This window comes from Aulonocara stuartgranti (genome assembly GCF_965226115.1).
Source record: "Aulonocara stuartgranti genome assembly, chromosome: 18".
In the NCBI taxonomy this organism is placed as follows: domain Eukaryota; kingdom Metazoa; phylum Chordata; class Actinopteri; order Cichliformes; family Cichlidae; genus Aulonocara; species Aulonocara stuartgranti.
In genome coordinates, this window is record NC_138954.1 from 24,503,552 (window position 1) to 24,520,397 (window position 16,846).

The window sequence follows — 16,846 nt, forward strand, 5'->3', positions numbered from 1 at the left end:
ATTCAAGCACTCAACCAACTGCTGACACCATTGACTAACACACCTCATGAAAGTAATTATGTTTTTTGTTTATTGTACATTTTGGTTAAAGCAGTGACTCTCACATTTTTTGTCATGGAGCTAGAATCACTGACTTATACACATAGCTAATAAAGACCTTGGTACATTTCTATCAAATATATATAAAGTACTATAAAGTACTCAGGACCTTTGGTGGCCTGTGCCCTCAGTCTTATTAGGCACACGCACACAGTCTTTAATATGAAATTATTTAAATGTTTGTGTTTTTGTAACCAGTGCTCATAATCACAGTATTTTATCTTATTTTACCTTATCCTATCTTATCTTAAATTGGTTTTCCAGTAAACCAAAGATTTTAGGTTGTATTTTACTAAAGAAGGCCCTTTCACATGCTCCCTTATTTTCCAAGAATCCACCACAGTGGTTGGATCTGTTTGTTTGATTTGGTGCAGAGTTTATGCCATATGCACTTTCTGATACAACCCTCCCATTTATCCAAGCTTCAAAGGGCTGGCACTTGGAGTACACTAGCTTTGGATCCCCCTGAAGCGGGGTTTGTGTCCTCTCCTTGAGGAGATAACATTGACTGTACCCAAATGTGAGTATACACAGCAGTGCAAAAAATAAAAATTGTGCTAAGGCCACTTCCTCTATTAAAGTGTGTTGCCATCCTGAAGAACAGTGCAGCTGTGAGCAGTGTTTTCATTTCTTCTTCCTACTTCTACTGCTGTTGCAACAAGATCCCATTTTTCTTTATTCCCCATCCAACAGAGACATTTAGTGATATGTGGCTGTTAGACCTTGCGATTTCTGTAGGCAGAATAATAAATACGCTGGTGGTGCAGTGCACTGGCTTTCAAGGCTCAAGAATGCTCAATAACCACAAGTTTGAAACACTGTGAGCTTTATTTAAAAGTCATCTATGTGAAAATCCCATTTAATAGATTTTTAACATGTGACATACACATACCATTGTGTGAATGGGTGGGTGACTGATTGTGTAAAGCCCTTTGGGGTCCTTAGGGACTAGAATAGCACTATACAAATACAGGCCATTTACCATTGTGTGACTCTTAAATTCATGAGCACAGATCCCCCCCCAAAAAAAGCTCCGTGCAACTCATAGCAAGTATACAACTTTCCATTATCAATCATAAAACACCATGCATTTATGTGTACTAAAGAAGGAAGCTGTTTTGATATAGAAACTGTAAGGAAAGCATGAGAGAATGGCTCCTTCTGAACACACAAGTAGAACAGTAAAAAAAAACAGAAACAGAGGATTTGTCCAGCTGCCTAAATGGCTTTCGTATTTTCTTATTCCTATTAGAGCCCTCAGTGGGTATTTGCTAAACATGTAAAGGCTTTTGGATATGATCAATCAACCATTTTGATCAATTAAACATAACTGCTAGCAGAAGCCATCGTTTGCATGCAGATGTGATTCATTCCTGTTTATGAAGCCCAGTACACTGCACTGTTGCTGAGGCAGCTATTAAGGGTGATAACGACGATAGCATTGGTTTTTGGCACTTGGGGATTGAAATTAAAATGAATAAAAACAGCATTAGGGACTGCAGGATAGGTAAGGAGTCAGACATAGACGGAGAGCCTGGAGTTCTGTGTTCAGAAGCGGGCACGGATTCGGTCCAATGGATCTGTGTCCCACATCTTGGGATCCCAAGCCTGGAACCAGCCAGTGAAAGTTGGAGGCTCTGCTCCCTGTTTGATGGTGGTGATGGGAATTCCTTTGCGACCGGAGGGATCCGAGTCCACATATTCTTTTGCTGCACAACAAGAAGGAAGAGAGGGGAAGAGACAGGTGGAGAGATGGAGGATGAGAATGTGAAGAGAGGTGGTGTTTACCTCTGATCTTAAAGTTTTTGGTTTTTGATTTGAAACTTAAAATACTTAAGCACAATAAGTTTTCTGATTCTGTTTCACATGCAAGATGCTGTCAAACAGTATCTTGCGTGTGCTTTGGAAATCATCTTTTTCTTAAACTTTTTTTCAGTTGCAATGTAACAAACCTATCTTGGGAGCTCCTTCCTTTTCCACGTCATTGGCATCTTTGCCAATCCAAATGTAGACCTAGAGACAGGAGAGATTTAAAAAGTCATAATTTTAAAAGTATGTCCTACAAAAGTTGTGAAAGTGACATTTCACACATGCCAGAAAGATCACCTCACCTGATCCCAGGTGTCAAGGAGCATTACATCATCAGTGGCCAGATCTGATTGAGTGAAGTCTCCAGGAACTTCTTCCACCTGAGAGATGGGACAAAAGGAAGCTCAGACTGACTGCCTGCAGGGTTTAGGTGCGTTCAAATGTCACAGTCCTTCCCAAATTAGCACTATACGCTGATCAGGCATAACATTAAGAGTAATGACAGGTGAAGTGAGTAACACTGATTATCTCTTCATTGTGGCAGCTGTTAGTGGGTGGGATATATGGCACTCATCCAAGATGGCACCAGTGTTCATGGCGGGCCGTCTCTTCGACTTCTGTCTGCTGTTTGTTATTTGTTCTTTTTTGTGTTGTCCTGATGTCTACGTGCTTTTCACATATATTAGGGAGCAATTGAACATTTTGTCTGAAGAGTTAGAAGCTGGAAAAATCGGCAGGTGTGAGGATCTGAGTGAGTTTGATGAGGGCTATATTAGGATTAACGAGGCCCTTGTGGGGTGTTCTTGGTCTGTAGTGGTCAGTATCTATCAAAAGTGATCCAAGGATGGACCAGTGGTGAACCATCGACAGGGTTACTGGTGGCCAAGGCTCACTGATGCACTAGTGGTCTAATCCAACAGATAAGCTAATGTAGCTCAAATTACCCAAAAAGTTCATGCTGGTTCTGATAGAAAGGTGTCAGAATACAAGGAGCATCACAGTTTGTTGTGCACAGGGCTGCATAACCACAGACTAGTCAGGGTGTCCATGCTGAATACTGTCCACTGCCTAAAGCACCAACAATGGACTCGTGAGCATCAGAAATGGACCACAGAGCAATGCGAGAAGGTGATCTGGTCTGATGAATCATGTTTTCTTTTACCTCATGTGGATGGCCACATGCGTGTGCATCACTTACCAGGAACACCTGGCACCATGATACACTATGGGAAGAAGGCGAGCTTGTGGAGGCAGTGTGACGTTTGGGCAATGCTCTACTGGGAAATCTTGGGTCCTGCCATCCATGTGGATGTTACTTTGACACGTATTACATCCTTAAGCATTGTTGCAGACCATGTGCATCCTTTCATGTGAACGGTACTCCCTGATGGCAGTGGCCTCTTTCAGCAGGATAATGCACCCTGCCACAAAGCAGGAATGGTTTGAGGAGCACAACAGCGAGTTTGAGATGCTGACTCCGAATTATCCAGATATTAATCCTGTAGGATATGCTGGACAAACAAGTCTGATTCATGGATGTGCCACTTCCCAACTTAGACAACTTAAAGTATCTGTTGCTAACATCTTGGTGCCAGATACCACAGGGGTCTACTGACATCCAAGCCTAGACCGATCAGGGCTTTTTTGGGAGCAAAAGGGAGACCAACACAATATTAGGACATGGTCACAATGCCTGATCTTTAGCCAGATGTGACTCTTAAAAAAAAAAGAAGTTTGAGCTGCATTCTTCTCCCTGACTTACACTGAGTCTTCCTGTTTTGTTGGAGCAGCCAAAGAGACGTGGGGGTCTGATCCCGCTCTGCAGACTCTTTGACGTCTGGTAATCCGTTTTGCCTCCCAGAGCAGACCAGAAGTCAGCTGTGAGAGAAGAATACACAACCGACTTTAGCTACACGTAACATTTAATTGATGCTTAATTTGTTTGGACAGGAAGTGAATCACAGCCTCTTTGGGCCCCTGACTAATAAAATGCATCAGCTCTTTAAGTGTAATCATAATCAGACCTGAAATGTTAGTGTTCACTATCACTGACGCCATCAGGCATCAATGCGAATGGCAAATAAAGGTAGAATTTGATGGCTTTACATAAGTAATTTCTTAGCTTATATACACTTTTACATTTTGTAAGTAACTTAAAAACAGCCAAACAGTCTTTTATCACTCAATTGTGAATCAAAATCAAAAGAATTAGAATGAGATTAAATATTTCCCATAAAATACCTCCTTTTTTATCTTCAGATAAATAAAAGAAAAGGCGCAGAGTTAGTTTCTTTGAGCAATAAACAAGGAAAGTTCTGACTTTTATGTTGGGGACTCACCTGGCTCCTTGCCCTCTGACACATTGCTGGGACTACCACCCAGGAAAGCCACCACATGCTTGGCTGCTTCCATCTCTTTATCGCTGGCGCCCACGCCACGCCACACAAACAAGCCACTTGGCGTTTTCAACACAAAAACATCGTTGGTGTTCAGATTGGAGGCAGTAGCTTGGACCTGAGGAACCACACAAGTGAGAGGAGCAAATAAGAACTCTCTTGTACACACACACACACACACACACACACACACACACACACACACATACAGTGTGTTGCAAACCAGCTTACCTCCACCGCACGGGTAGCATTGCAGGAGCTCTGCCGGATGTGGAAGAGGCGACTGCTGGCGGCTTGTGTCTGTCCACCTTTGCGTGACGTTCCTCCACTGTGGATGATCATTGGCTTGTCCTTGAAGATGCTCATCAGGTGGGGAGGCTCCTGACCCTGTGACACTCTCACCTGTGGGTATTAACAAAATTCACCAGCAAAGGCAATGACTAATCCAGTTATTCCAGTTTAACTACAGATTGTGTTCTTAGGGTTACCAACACCAAAGTGAAGTGGTAATCTAAGGTTCCGTATCACTATGTGCAGGAATAACAAGACTGAAATAGATCAATGCTCACTTGATATTCACTGTAATTAAATTGAGTTTCAGCTAAGTGATTTTTATATAAATGCAACACAACTGGAAAATTTTGAAAATTATTAACTAAATAGCAATATAGCGTGATTATTATCTAATATTTTAAATACTTTAGTTTATTTTTAAAGAAAATACTCAATGATATCAGCTGTGTTGGCATGGTTGTGTGAGAAAATCAGCTGAAAACATCTCAGAAATGTCTTAATGTCTCCAGTATGGCTGAGAGTTTGATGTATAACCAGCACTAACTGAGGGTCAAGGTTTTGCCACGTTTTAATGCAATTCTTGTAGTTATGGCAACTTATCTATTAAAACGTGCTGCAGGTTGGATCGGATCAAAATAAAAATTATAGAAACACTGCCCTCTGCTGGTTATCCTGGGGGGTGTTTTTTTCTTTCTTATGGGATCGTTATGAGGCAATTAGTTTTCATCAGCTACACTAAATCCTCTGTAATAGTTAATAAATTTGAAGTATCGGAAGAGAGGCAGAAAATTTTTGTTTTAGTCGTTGTTACACAGCCCATAAGTTAAAAATGGTGCGTACTAGTTATGTGGGAAGTGTGATGAGTAGATTCAAAGAAAGGTAAACGTTATATGTATTAAGGTTAGTTTGAGAGCCATAAGCTCTTACTCAATGAAGGATCTCATATCACCTTTATCTGTTCATGTCAGTCATTTAGGGAGAAAAATTACGCTAATACAATAACTGCTCACATTATTTAGATTGTTTCTTTAACATTTCTAAGTCATACATTACATTACAGGGTCTTTCTGTGATTACACACACTTCTTTAGTGCATGTGATGTTGAGGTGTGTAGTGGGTCAGGTTCTAACCTGAACTGGGGCTCCTCCCATTGAGTCATCCAGCTTCACTGTGAGGAACGCCGAAGCGGCCAGTTCGTCTTGTGTGCACTTCAGCCCCTGCCTGACACAGTAGCACCAACACAGTCTGAAACACGTCATTAACTCGTGCGTTTGTGTGTGTGAGTGTGTGAGATAGAGAGAGAGATCTTAGACAGGGTGTGGCACACTCTGCCACAGCTTTTACTTCATACTAATTTAAAGAGATTATACGCTTTATACATGTTTTACTGTTTTACCCACCATGTGTATATGATGTGCTGCTCCCGTGATCCCTGTCTGTAGCTGTAGAGGATGAGGTAACAGTCGCCCCCATAGAAGTGACCATAAGAGGAGGGATCCACGGGCACATTTGCACCATTCTCGACACGCCAGATCTAGAACACCAGACCCAATCTTTAAAAAAACCCAAAACCTTACAGCTGTGTTTACCTGTGCTATTGTTTCACTTTTTAACACCCTCCTACCTGGACTTTGCCCTTGCCATCGTCCACCATGCCGTGCTGCGCTGCCATGGCTTTGTTTGTGTGTAGGGTGGAGGCATCAAAGGGAACCTGCTCCACTTTGGCTATGCGGCCAATAGTGTAGGCCTTACTGGGACCTGTGGTCTCATCCTTATCCCTCCAGTCGGAAAAGAACTGCTTAAAGAGAGACGTTTCGCCACCTGCAGGAAGTACTTGGATCTGCAAGTCAAACAGAGATTTGGCTTTACGGTTAGCTGCACTGTGGGATTTACAATTGTTGTTTTTTTTTGTCTAAGTTACTAAGTACATGTTGGCTTTACCGTTGTATTTTTGTTGTATCCCTTATCAGTGATGAACTTCTGACCTGCAGCCATGGCCGCTTTACGCTCCGACACAGTGGCCTTAGGGCCTGTTGGAATCAGATAAAACAAAGGCGGTGTAATTCACCTTTATGTTATTCAGAGTGAGAAATATCTGCGGATATTTACGTAAAGACGCTAATTGCAGTGCAGTCATAAAACACAAAATTACTGCTGTAGATTTCCTGTTATTGTTCAGCAGTGCCAAAAATAAAACCAGCAGCATTTAAATATACCTCTTTCACATGTGTAGCCTTAATCAGAGAGACCAAAAAGGTGTAAACACACGCTTTCCAATCATTTCTTTGTTAGAATTTGTGCAAAAAGAAGAAGAAAAAAGCACAATGTTAGAAGTGTTATCACAAAAATGTTTTGCTGCACCTTTCCACACAAAGATGGTCTTGTCCACCCCGTTGTCCAGGATGTAGCACTCCTCCGGAGACAGCATGGCCTGTTTGAAGGGACTGGATGCAGCCACAGACGACACCTTCATAGAGCCAGATGCATCTGAGATCTAAAAGAAAAGGAAAGAGGCCCCATCAGGTACTGATTTCTTTTTTGCTATGAAATCTTTCCACCCTTGTATCAAAGCCAGGGTGTTCACATTTATTTGACTGTCACTTGTGCTTCTCACCATGTAGAGGGCAGCCTTCTTCCTGTTGGAAGTCTCCACCTTGTCGTCATCCGGAGTACTGGGGGCGATGGAGGTTTTTGGTCCTAGAACCTAAACAACAATCAAGGGCATTAATCACTAAAGGTTTATCATCATTAGCACTGATTAAATGCTTTTTAGTGCAAATATAAACACAGCTTTATTCAGATAAAAAAAAAAATCTCTATAAATTGAAAGTATGCTCGTTAAACCAGCCCTCCCCTAACTCTCTCTATCTCATTAGGCATCTTGTTGTAAAGGAAGTGTTTACTAAGCTGCCCTGGCACAGAGCTGGCGTATGAGCAGCACTTACAAAGGGCAGCATTGTGCCCCGTCGTTCCCACACTGACTAAGTCTGTCGAATGCATTAATTGCACTTAAAGCTCCTGCTCTCAAGTGATCACCTCTGAGGTTAAAGTGTGGTGACATTTGCTAGAAGAGGGAGACGAGTGAGGAATGTGCGTGTCTGACCTCTATGATGGGAGCCGGCTCGTCCCCCTCCTCCACCATATGCACTTTGGCTCTGCCGTTCCTCTCATTATCTCTGATGTCGATGGTGACCTCGGAGGCCTTCAGCCGCTCAAAACGGTTACACTCACTGCCGCACCACTGATAGATGTCCTGCAGGAGGGGAGAACCCGGGAAAGGAGGTTTAAAGATGTGAAAGCCTTAACTATTTCACAGAAACTGTAGAGGTTAAACTGCACTCTGTACATACAGTAGCAAACACACACACAAATAAAAAAAGAACAGCTCACCTTTCCCAGGTCAATGATGAAGCAGTCTCCTTTGTTGAAGCTGTCCCAGGACATATTCACCTCGGTTGCTCTGATGACCCTGCGACCCTTAACGTGCAGCAGGCGTTTTACATCCACGCCGTTGGTCACTACATGTTTGAAACCTGAGGCCACACCTCCTTTCTGTGAAATCCAATGATGATTCGCATTAAGTTTTATCCTGTGAATATTCTTTCAAATCTAAGCAATGCGGGGGATGAGCTGATTTAAGAGAAGATGAGCTATCTTTACACCTGAGCTGCAGTTTGAGTTACAACTACTACACACGGGCCAAATGACCAGGTAAGTCACAAATGTTCAAGGGGAGGACGTGTGGAGTCAGCTGACGGTGAAATGAGTTTAACACAGGACTGTAAAATCTTAAGGAACAACTGGTTCCTTAAGACATGCTGTCAGTTAATGGCATAACCACATCCCATCACTCAGAGTTAACAAAGACAATGGGCGGAAAAGAAACTAACATGATGACTGAGGATAAAATGAAGATTGTTGTGTGCAACACGCCGTTGTACCTGGCGGGTGGGATTATCACGTAATGTGCCGTCCTTGGTAGAGCCAATAAACAAAGCAAGTATTTAGAAAACATGCAAATGAACAGAAATACCCTCTGCTGGAGAAGAACAACATGATGATCCTTGTCAGTTTATAACCTCACAAAAAATGAACTGAAATAGAAGTTGAATTAAATGTTTGTGTTTTTTAGACTTTTAAAAATCTCATAATGTGATTTTCCTCAACATGATCCTTCTGCAAGCTACTTTGCAACCTTCCTCACCCCAGTTTCTCATTTGTATGCTCTTTCTGACCTTACTCGGTGTAATGCCTGCCACCACTGATGCCTCCTCTGCTGTGTTTGTTGTGTATCCAGAGCTTTACCGCCAATGGAATTTGACTAAAGTGGTTTTTACTGAAATATGGGTGAAAACAACAACAAAGGAAACTTGCTTAATGTGTTGGTCTTAAGTAAAACTAAGGTGTAACACTGAATTGATTGACAATTTATACTTTATACTTTAAAAAACAGTCAAATGAAGTGGGGACACTTTTGACCCCTGATGGCTCACATTGTATGCAAATCGGGAGGACATCACAAGGGTTAAATTAGACTTTGAAAAAAAACCACCCAGAAGAGTCAGTGACTCATCCTCTGCTGCTGAGGTCAGATGACTAGAGTGTTGTTAGACTCTCGGGGGGCGTGGCTACTTTGACCACCAAATGAAAACCACATTCATCCTGTTATTGGTCAAATGGTAGCAATTTTTTCCGTGGCAACAACGCATGCTCTGTTTATTGTCAGAATAGTTTACTGAAAGTGAAGTTACCAAAGCTCTGTCGAGAATGTGAGGTTTGGTTCTGTTTCGGCTTCGCTGTGTCCCAAACACAGCCAGTGTGCTTGGACTCTGCAACATATGCAGAGCAGAACTCTCCAAAGAGTAGTAAGCAAGCATTCGGGCTAATTACATTTAACTAAAGCCACAAAGGGGGGTTGGGGTTATGAGAAACAGATGGCTGTTAAAAGTGGTTTAGCTTGTGTTTCTCAGTATCCTTATTTGCAGAGGCTGGTTGCCTAGGTTATAATCAATCAGTCCATCAGACACACCATCAGAGAGATATAGAAAAAAGGGGGAATGCTATGATTTCTTTGAACTTCAGAATCATCAGCTCATCTCAACAGCAAAGTTCACAGGATGCTGGTAATCATTAACACTGCAGACATGTTTCAGTCAAACAGAGTTCTGCAGCAGATCACTGTTCGATGTTTAAAACATTAGTCATCACACCTCTCACTGTTTACAGGATTTATATATTTTTATGGTTCTGTTATTTAATAGCGGACTGGGAGCAGAAAAAAAGAAATCCTTACAGAAATGTCCCTTATTTAGTTACTAATTTAAACCAGCGGTTCCTCTTCTCCTATCAATAGCCTTTTAATAGCTGACTGGAACCTGTCATTTACTTGCTCATTACCAGCTTCACTTTTTGGACTCTGCTAGTGTAGCTTTGCATGATTTTCAGGTCAAAATAATGCTTGTTTTTCTTATCAAAGTTTCTTCAGAGACATGTCAAAATGAAACCTGGTGTGACGTTAACTTGTCTGCCATTTTGCACGTGCGACATAATAATAAATAATACAGGGGAAGCCAAATAATGCTCCAGTCACAGCCCCTTAAAACCACCGGTCTTGGGGGAAAAATGTGTATTCCCCACCGAGCTGACGAGTGGTTGCTCAATTTTTCTGGCGGTGGCTGGCGGTGACCAGTCAGTGACCCCCCTTGGCAACCCACCTCACCCCAGTTTTCGTCATTTGTCAGTTGTTAGAGCAAAATGTGTATCTTATGACTGGTTGGCAAAAATCTTTTTTATTGCTTTGTTCAGTCACAGATTGTCAGAGTCGCCTGTAGTTTGCATGAAGATCCCAACTTCCATAAAGCTCACCTGGTACTTGATGCCTGACTTGAAGTAACCCAGGAAAGTGTTGGACTCGTAGTTCTGCACCTCCCTGTACTGCACCGGGCCACCACCCAGGAAGTCATCCAGCTGTGAGGCAAAGATCGCTGTCGCTCCACTCTCATCCTGTGAACACTCATCCCCTGCAGAAAATAGACGTTTGTAACCGGCTAGTTCTAGAAACAGTCCTGCAACTGCTTCGTATTCACGCTCAAAACTCAAGCTTCTTACAGAGAAATCTGCAGCGCTTTAGTGCAAGCAGTAACCTTATGCGCCCTCTGAGTCAGGACTGGAGTCATGGTTATAATTGCATAAACCACATGAGCAGCAGAGCCTCTCTGTATCCTGTTATTACTGTCAGATGGCACACAACATGGATAAAACTATTCCACAAGTTTTATCTGACTAACATTGATCCCAGACGGAAGGATTAATTGTGTCCCAGTGTTATAAAGACTGTAATGTGTTGCAGATGGTTGGATGGCATTGGATGCAGACTGGCAGGGAACTACGCAAACCTGCAAAAAACTAGTACTCGTCTCTAATGATCTGCAGGGGCATTCCAGATGTGAGTCATCCAGCAGTTTGTTTTATGTGTCTGTTTTTGTTATGCAACCAAAAGGAAAAAAGAAAACGTTTGGGGTGGAGTATAGGCTTTTCCTTCGCTGCATTGTTCAGGGTGGTTAAAGTTGCACATCACTGAGCGTTCTGTTCACTCATAATTTAATTCTAAGCCACAAAAAGGGAACTGTGCAGGCAAGAGGAATTTCACAAACTCCTGTTACTTTAAGCTCCTCACACAAGGGAGGATGTTTCAGGTCTAAGATCTAAAAACCCAAAGCAGTTTCCAAAACCAGGCTATTGTGGTGCAAGCTCACGATGAAGCAAGGGTATCTGCTCTCATTAAACCCAAAGCTACACCTGTCTGTTTGTGAGTTTAAGTACTACAAATTGCAGGGAAACGCAGCAGCTCTAGAGGAAGTGACTTTTTAAAACTCTGAATATATCACTTAAGTTTGTAGCCGAGGAAAATGCCAAACATCATACTTTATCATGAAACTGGAATGAAAACAGATTTGCTTTGGTGCAATCAAACAAAACTAAGCAGAAGCCTCAGTAAAGTGCAATACTGCAGTTTGCAACATCCATGTCTTACCCAACCACATGTGAATGTTGTATGATGGGGCTGAGGTGGTGAAGAGCAGCAGGTAGGCATCTCCGGTGTAAAAGGAGCCGTGCAGGGCTTTGGGAACCGGCTTGAGGTCCATGCTCTCGATACGCCACACCTGCAGCCCTGGCTTCTTCCCTGCAGTTTCAAACTCCTTATGGCTAACCATGATGCTCTGAGACACGATGAAGATTAAAAAAGAAAAAAAGAAAAAGAGGAAGTAAATAGTCTTGAAGTTAAAGGAAGCCAGGTAGAGACACAGAAAATAATTTTAATGTTTTTGCCATGCAAAATGTGGCTGCAGTTGAACTCCTGGAAAGCCACAGAAAGCATTCTGAGAATGACAGAAACAGCAGACGCTGCTGAGAGCGCTCACAAACACAATGCAAAAGTTATTTTGTGCAACCAAATTTATGATGTGCTTCCTGAACAACAAACGCTAGATTGTGTCTTAACACCAATGGAGGAAGGGGGTGGTGGTAGGGAGGCTAACCACGGCAGTTTATAAATGTACATTCTATCTCTCCTCTAAGCCACTTCCATATTTGGACACTCACTGTAAACACTGAACTAGAAAGACAGGTTCTTTAACTATATCACGCACTGCTGCTCGACGTCTGTCAACCAACTTTCAATAATCATATTAGCCATGAACCGTACATCAATGACTCTCTGCTTAGTATCATATTTTATTTATTTATTTTGCACAAACTCATTGAAAAAAACCCTAAATGATCTGAGAAACCCTTTGTTGTTTCTAAAAAGTCATAATATATGCAGCATATTGTGACACCAGAGTCTGAGAAAAAGTTACGTTTTTTCAGAAATGACTGATGCAGGAACTTTGTACCATTATCAGCACACATTTAATCAGAAAATCATATCTCCACTAAAATAAACAATACCACATTCCAGGCTGACAGTGCTGCGTGACCTGTATTGCTTGCTTCATAAACTCCTATCATATTTTTTATGGCTGATACTGGAGTGACTCTATAACATCACATAACGTCTGGACTGCTACAAAACACAGTGAGAAAGCTGAAGCACTGAGTCCAGGAACTCACAGGAGGTTCTTCTTAAATAAATGAATATTGTGATAAGGTTGAACGTTTGCTCCAAAGAAATTGAGAGATTATACGGTACAGATTGCTAGTTTGTCCAGATTACAGAAGAGCCTGATTACAAGTGTGGCTGCAGGATTATAGCTGTACTCTCAGACTAAGACTTCTCTAACTACGCAGCTCTGACCACGTCCACTTCCACTGCTGTAAAACCATAAACCTGCATTTAATTTACATCCCCTTCATCTGATAACCACAGTGCTCATCACGCAGGCTGAAATATTTAATGTTACTGAGAGTTTAAATCATACCAAACAAACACAATCCAAGGAATCAGCATCATGATCACCACTTATTGTTACTGCGATGTTTGCAGTGCTGTGTCTTAAACGAGCGGCCTGCAGCTCAGCTTTCAGTGAAGAAGGAAAGAAATTGAGTGGACTTCCTGTAAGAGGCTGATCAATAAGTGCTGCATCACGGACAAAACCTCCAGACCCCATAAAGTGCATGAATTGAAAACAGATGCACTGATATTAACGCTAATGTAACACAGTAATGAGCACAATGTTGCATCTCTGTGTGGTGGGGTGGGGGTCATATGCTGGGAAGAGCATCTTCCACCAGCTGTGCTTGTCTGCTGCAGACCTCTGATATATTTACATTTTTAAAAAAGTGCATTTGTGTTAAGAATGAAGTCTGTACTGCTTCTTCCTCTTTTTTGTCTATTGCATAACTTCTTAACAACCACTGTCTATGTTCCAATTAAAGCTTCCATTTCAATTATATTTCAATCGAACGATAACGATCAGCAGCAATATGAAAGAATATCGAATATCACGAACTCTAACGCGTTCTCTCCTTCCTTTTCGCCCCTTTCGCTGGCTGCTGTGACTCAGGAAGAGGAAGAAAAAGAAGAGGGGGAAAAAACAACAGCAGCTGGAAACTTTCCACATCTGGAATTTCACTCGCTTTAAACGTCCCAATCCTGCCTGGCTACATGAGAGCGAAAGTCAGCGATTATCAGCTAAGATCGCGAGCTGTTCACCTTTGATCTAAAGAAATTATGCAAGAATTAAAAGTGCAGAAATGCCACAGCGTGTGCACCCACGTAGACTGGGGTGGGGGGGGGGGAGGAAAAAAAGGGGGAAACTCACAGTTTGTTTGAAGGATGAATCACACAGGAGAGAGAGAGAGATGCGCAGACGAGTCGATGGAGGTCGTAGATGCGGCAGTGAGGCGATTATGGACACTCTCTGGTTTTGATGTGCTGTGGGTGACGAGACGGAGGAAGAGAAAGGGGAGGAGGAGTGGTGCTGGGGGAGTGTCCAGCATGAATACTTCTCAGGCGGAGAGAAGCTTTCTGAGAAGAGAGGCTTGATTCAGGAAGAAAGTCTGCCTTTACAGTGCTGTGCCAACACGACCGTGGACTGCACAGCGCAGATTATAAAGCTTTCATGTAGGGAGGGACAAAGTTCAGCATGCAGTGGCTTCTTAGAAGTAGCACCAGAATGCGTGACTTTAGGTTTGGCTTGAGATCGGTGTGACTAGGAAAAACAAGAGCAGGGAAATGTGTCTGCCTTTAAAATCCTATAATGCAGAGGTATCATAGGAAATCAGATACTGTGAGTTGGGAAACAGCGTCAACGGCTATATTCAAAAGACAACTGTGTGTTGATTTGAAATACAGATGTTAGTGACACTTCAACTTCCCCCTTGCTTGAATAAACCAGCCAGCCCTTGCAGATACAGGACACCACACATACCTCTAAACGAGAGCATCCAGAACATTCATTCGGTCTCATTAGCTTCAAGATAAACACATTATGTAAAACAACTTTTGGCTTTGTTACCATGGTGCACAAAACCCACGGGGCATCTCACCATTTGCACACATGAAAATACCACTCACGTTTGAAGGCATGCTTGCACAAGTCACACCCAGCATCTACCTGCTGTACTTCTTCTTTTACAACAGGCGCAGCGAAACAGAAAGTACCCCTTTGAGTTCTAATGACACCAATTAAAAACTCACCTGGTCCACACCTTCTGAAATTCTTTAAAGATAATGTCAGATGAACAACAATGTGTTGCATATTTGTTGTTATTTGTTTAACAAAAAGGTCTTAAGGTCCCACCACAGTGTTTCAATCAGGTTGATGTCTGGACTTTGACTGGACCATTGCAACACTTTGATTCCTTTCTTTTTCTGCCATCCTGTTGTAGATTTGCTGCTGTGCTTGGGATCATTGCACTCTTTCATGACACAATTTGGGGCAAGCTTTAGCTATCAGACAGATGGCCTCACATTTGACTCTAGAATACTTTGGTATACAGAGTTCATCATCAACTCAATAACTGCTGGGTGCCCAGGTCATGTTGCTGGATAACAAGCCAAAATTATTACTCCTCCACCACCGTGCTTGACAGTTGGTATGAGGTGTTTGTGCTGATATGCTGTGATTGGTTTTCTCCAAACATGGTGCATGGTCTTCTCCATCAGTGGACGTTGGTGCAAAGCTTTGTGGTTTGTTCAGATGCAGCTTTGCAAACCTGAGCAGTGCTGGCATATTCTTTTAAAGAGAGCAGTCCTTCTCCTGCCAACCCTTCCAACCAAGCCATACTTGTTCAGTTTTTTTCTAACTGAACTGTCATAAACATTTTAAATGCTAATTGAGGCCTGTAGAGTCTCGGGTTTGTCCCAGTTTCTCTGAACATTTTACAGTCTGACCTTTGGGTGAATTTGCTTTGAGATTCTTCAAGAATGTTATACACAGATAAAAAGCTTTTAAAAAGTGCATCTTGCAAATGTGTATACATTAGAAAGTTTCACATAATATCATGCAGAATATTTCAGTGTAATCACGTTTTGCTTTTTGTTCTTCTTTACACAAGGCTCACAAGTTGAGAATGCCGTGTGAAATTACAAAGGCTTCTTGAGAACTCTGGACAGATGAAAGATCGTGCTTCCTCTCTGTATCAAACTTACAGCAGCTGACTAATGCTTGATCAGATTGTTGCAGCAACTACATGAGAAAACAACCTGGTAACAGCTGATTAAAGCTTCGGTTTGTTTTACAAGCCAAAGACAGAAGGAAGCGGGTTGGAGTGGTAAACATGGCTAACTGGATATTTTATCAAGTATGCAAAACTGTCTAAAATTGTGTGCACAGTTCGTGGTGTAGCTGTTCCTCAGCTGACGTTTCTCTAAGTGTCTGTGCAAACCTACAATAACTCGATTTAACTGATGCAGCTGAATGAAGAGGTGAAAAGAGGAAACATCTGTGCCAGTGAATTTGTAACTTTCTTTCCTGTGGGTTTAGTTGTTTCCTTTTTTATTTTTTTAGATTAATTTGTTTATAAGTGAGAAATCCGCTTCACCACTTCACCACACGTTTATCTGATCAGACAGGGGGACCTCACTGGTGCCAGACTCGGTGGTCTTATCATTAAGCAGGGCGTGAAGTGTCAGCTGAAATGCTGCCTGTGGCTCATTGTGCCACACACCGAGAGCTGGCTGATGCACATCCTCGGTGACAATGCAACCACCGCAAAACGGATTATACTCTCATCATCGGAGGCTTGTTCGTCTGTTACAGTCTAGTGCCTGAAAAGACTACATGTACAAAAAAAAACAACATTTAACCCAAAGAATGGTTCTGTTTTAAGAGATACACATTCATTTTTTGAGATTAGATAGGATGAAACAACACCCTAGCATTTACTGAGTCAACATGTGAAAAGAGTAGCCTACTTAAGCAATATGGATTGATTCTTACAGCACTGTCAGACTCTTAATGGGCACTTTAACAGAGTCAGAACTGATGCACAAGAACTAGTAACAACAGTAGGAAATAGCAGTTGCTGATTTGTGTCAGTCTTCAGACCCAACCAATGGTGACTCACATGAGATCACTATCAGACTGAGCACATCTTTCATGTGTGCAGCAATACTTGCAAACATTTGGCAGCCATCACTTTGCAGCTGCGGAGCTGCTAAGTAACCCAGGCTTAGTGTAAACACTGTAAGCAGATTGTAAGAACCAATCGGTTTAGTCTGTGCATCCAGTCAAGAAATACAGTGACATGGCTGTAAAATCATTTATGGGCTTTTATGTATGTATCTATTAATCAAATAAAA

At 42.1% G+C, this 16,846-nt stretch overlaps 1 protein-coding gene across 1 annotated transcript; it reads right to left on the minus strand.

Annotated features, from left to right (window-relative positions):
• Positions 1–908: 908 nt before the first annotated feature.
• scinlb (scinderin like b) lies at positions 909–13,971 on the minus strand. The gene is made up of 17 exons (XM_082512773.1): positions 13,863–13,971; positions 11,633–11,819; positions 10,465–10,619; positions 7,990–8,151; positions 7,703–7,852; positions 7,214–7,303; positions 6,961–7,093; positions 6,541–6,629; positions 6,224–6,439; positions 6,000–6,133; positions 5,730–5,820; positions 4,536–4,706; positions 4,248–4,422; positions 3,671–3,786; positions 2,211–2,288; positions 2,052–2,112; positions 909–1,808 (listed from the first exon to the last, which is right to left on the minus strand). The coding sequence occupies exons 2-17, from the start codon at positions 11,811–11,813 to the stop codon at positions 1,648–1,650; spliced, it is 2,163 nt and encodes a 720-aa protein (XP_082368899.1). The 5' UTR covers positions 11,814–11,819; positions 13,863–13,971; the 3' UTR covers positions 909–1,647.
• Between the last annotated feature and the right edge of the window lie 2,875 nt (positions 13,972–16,846).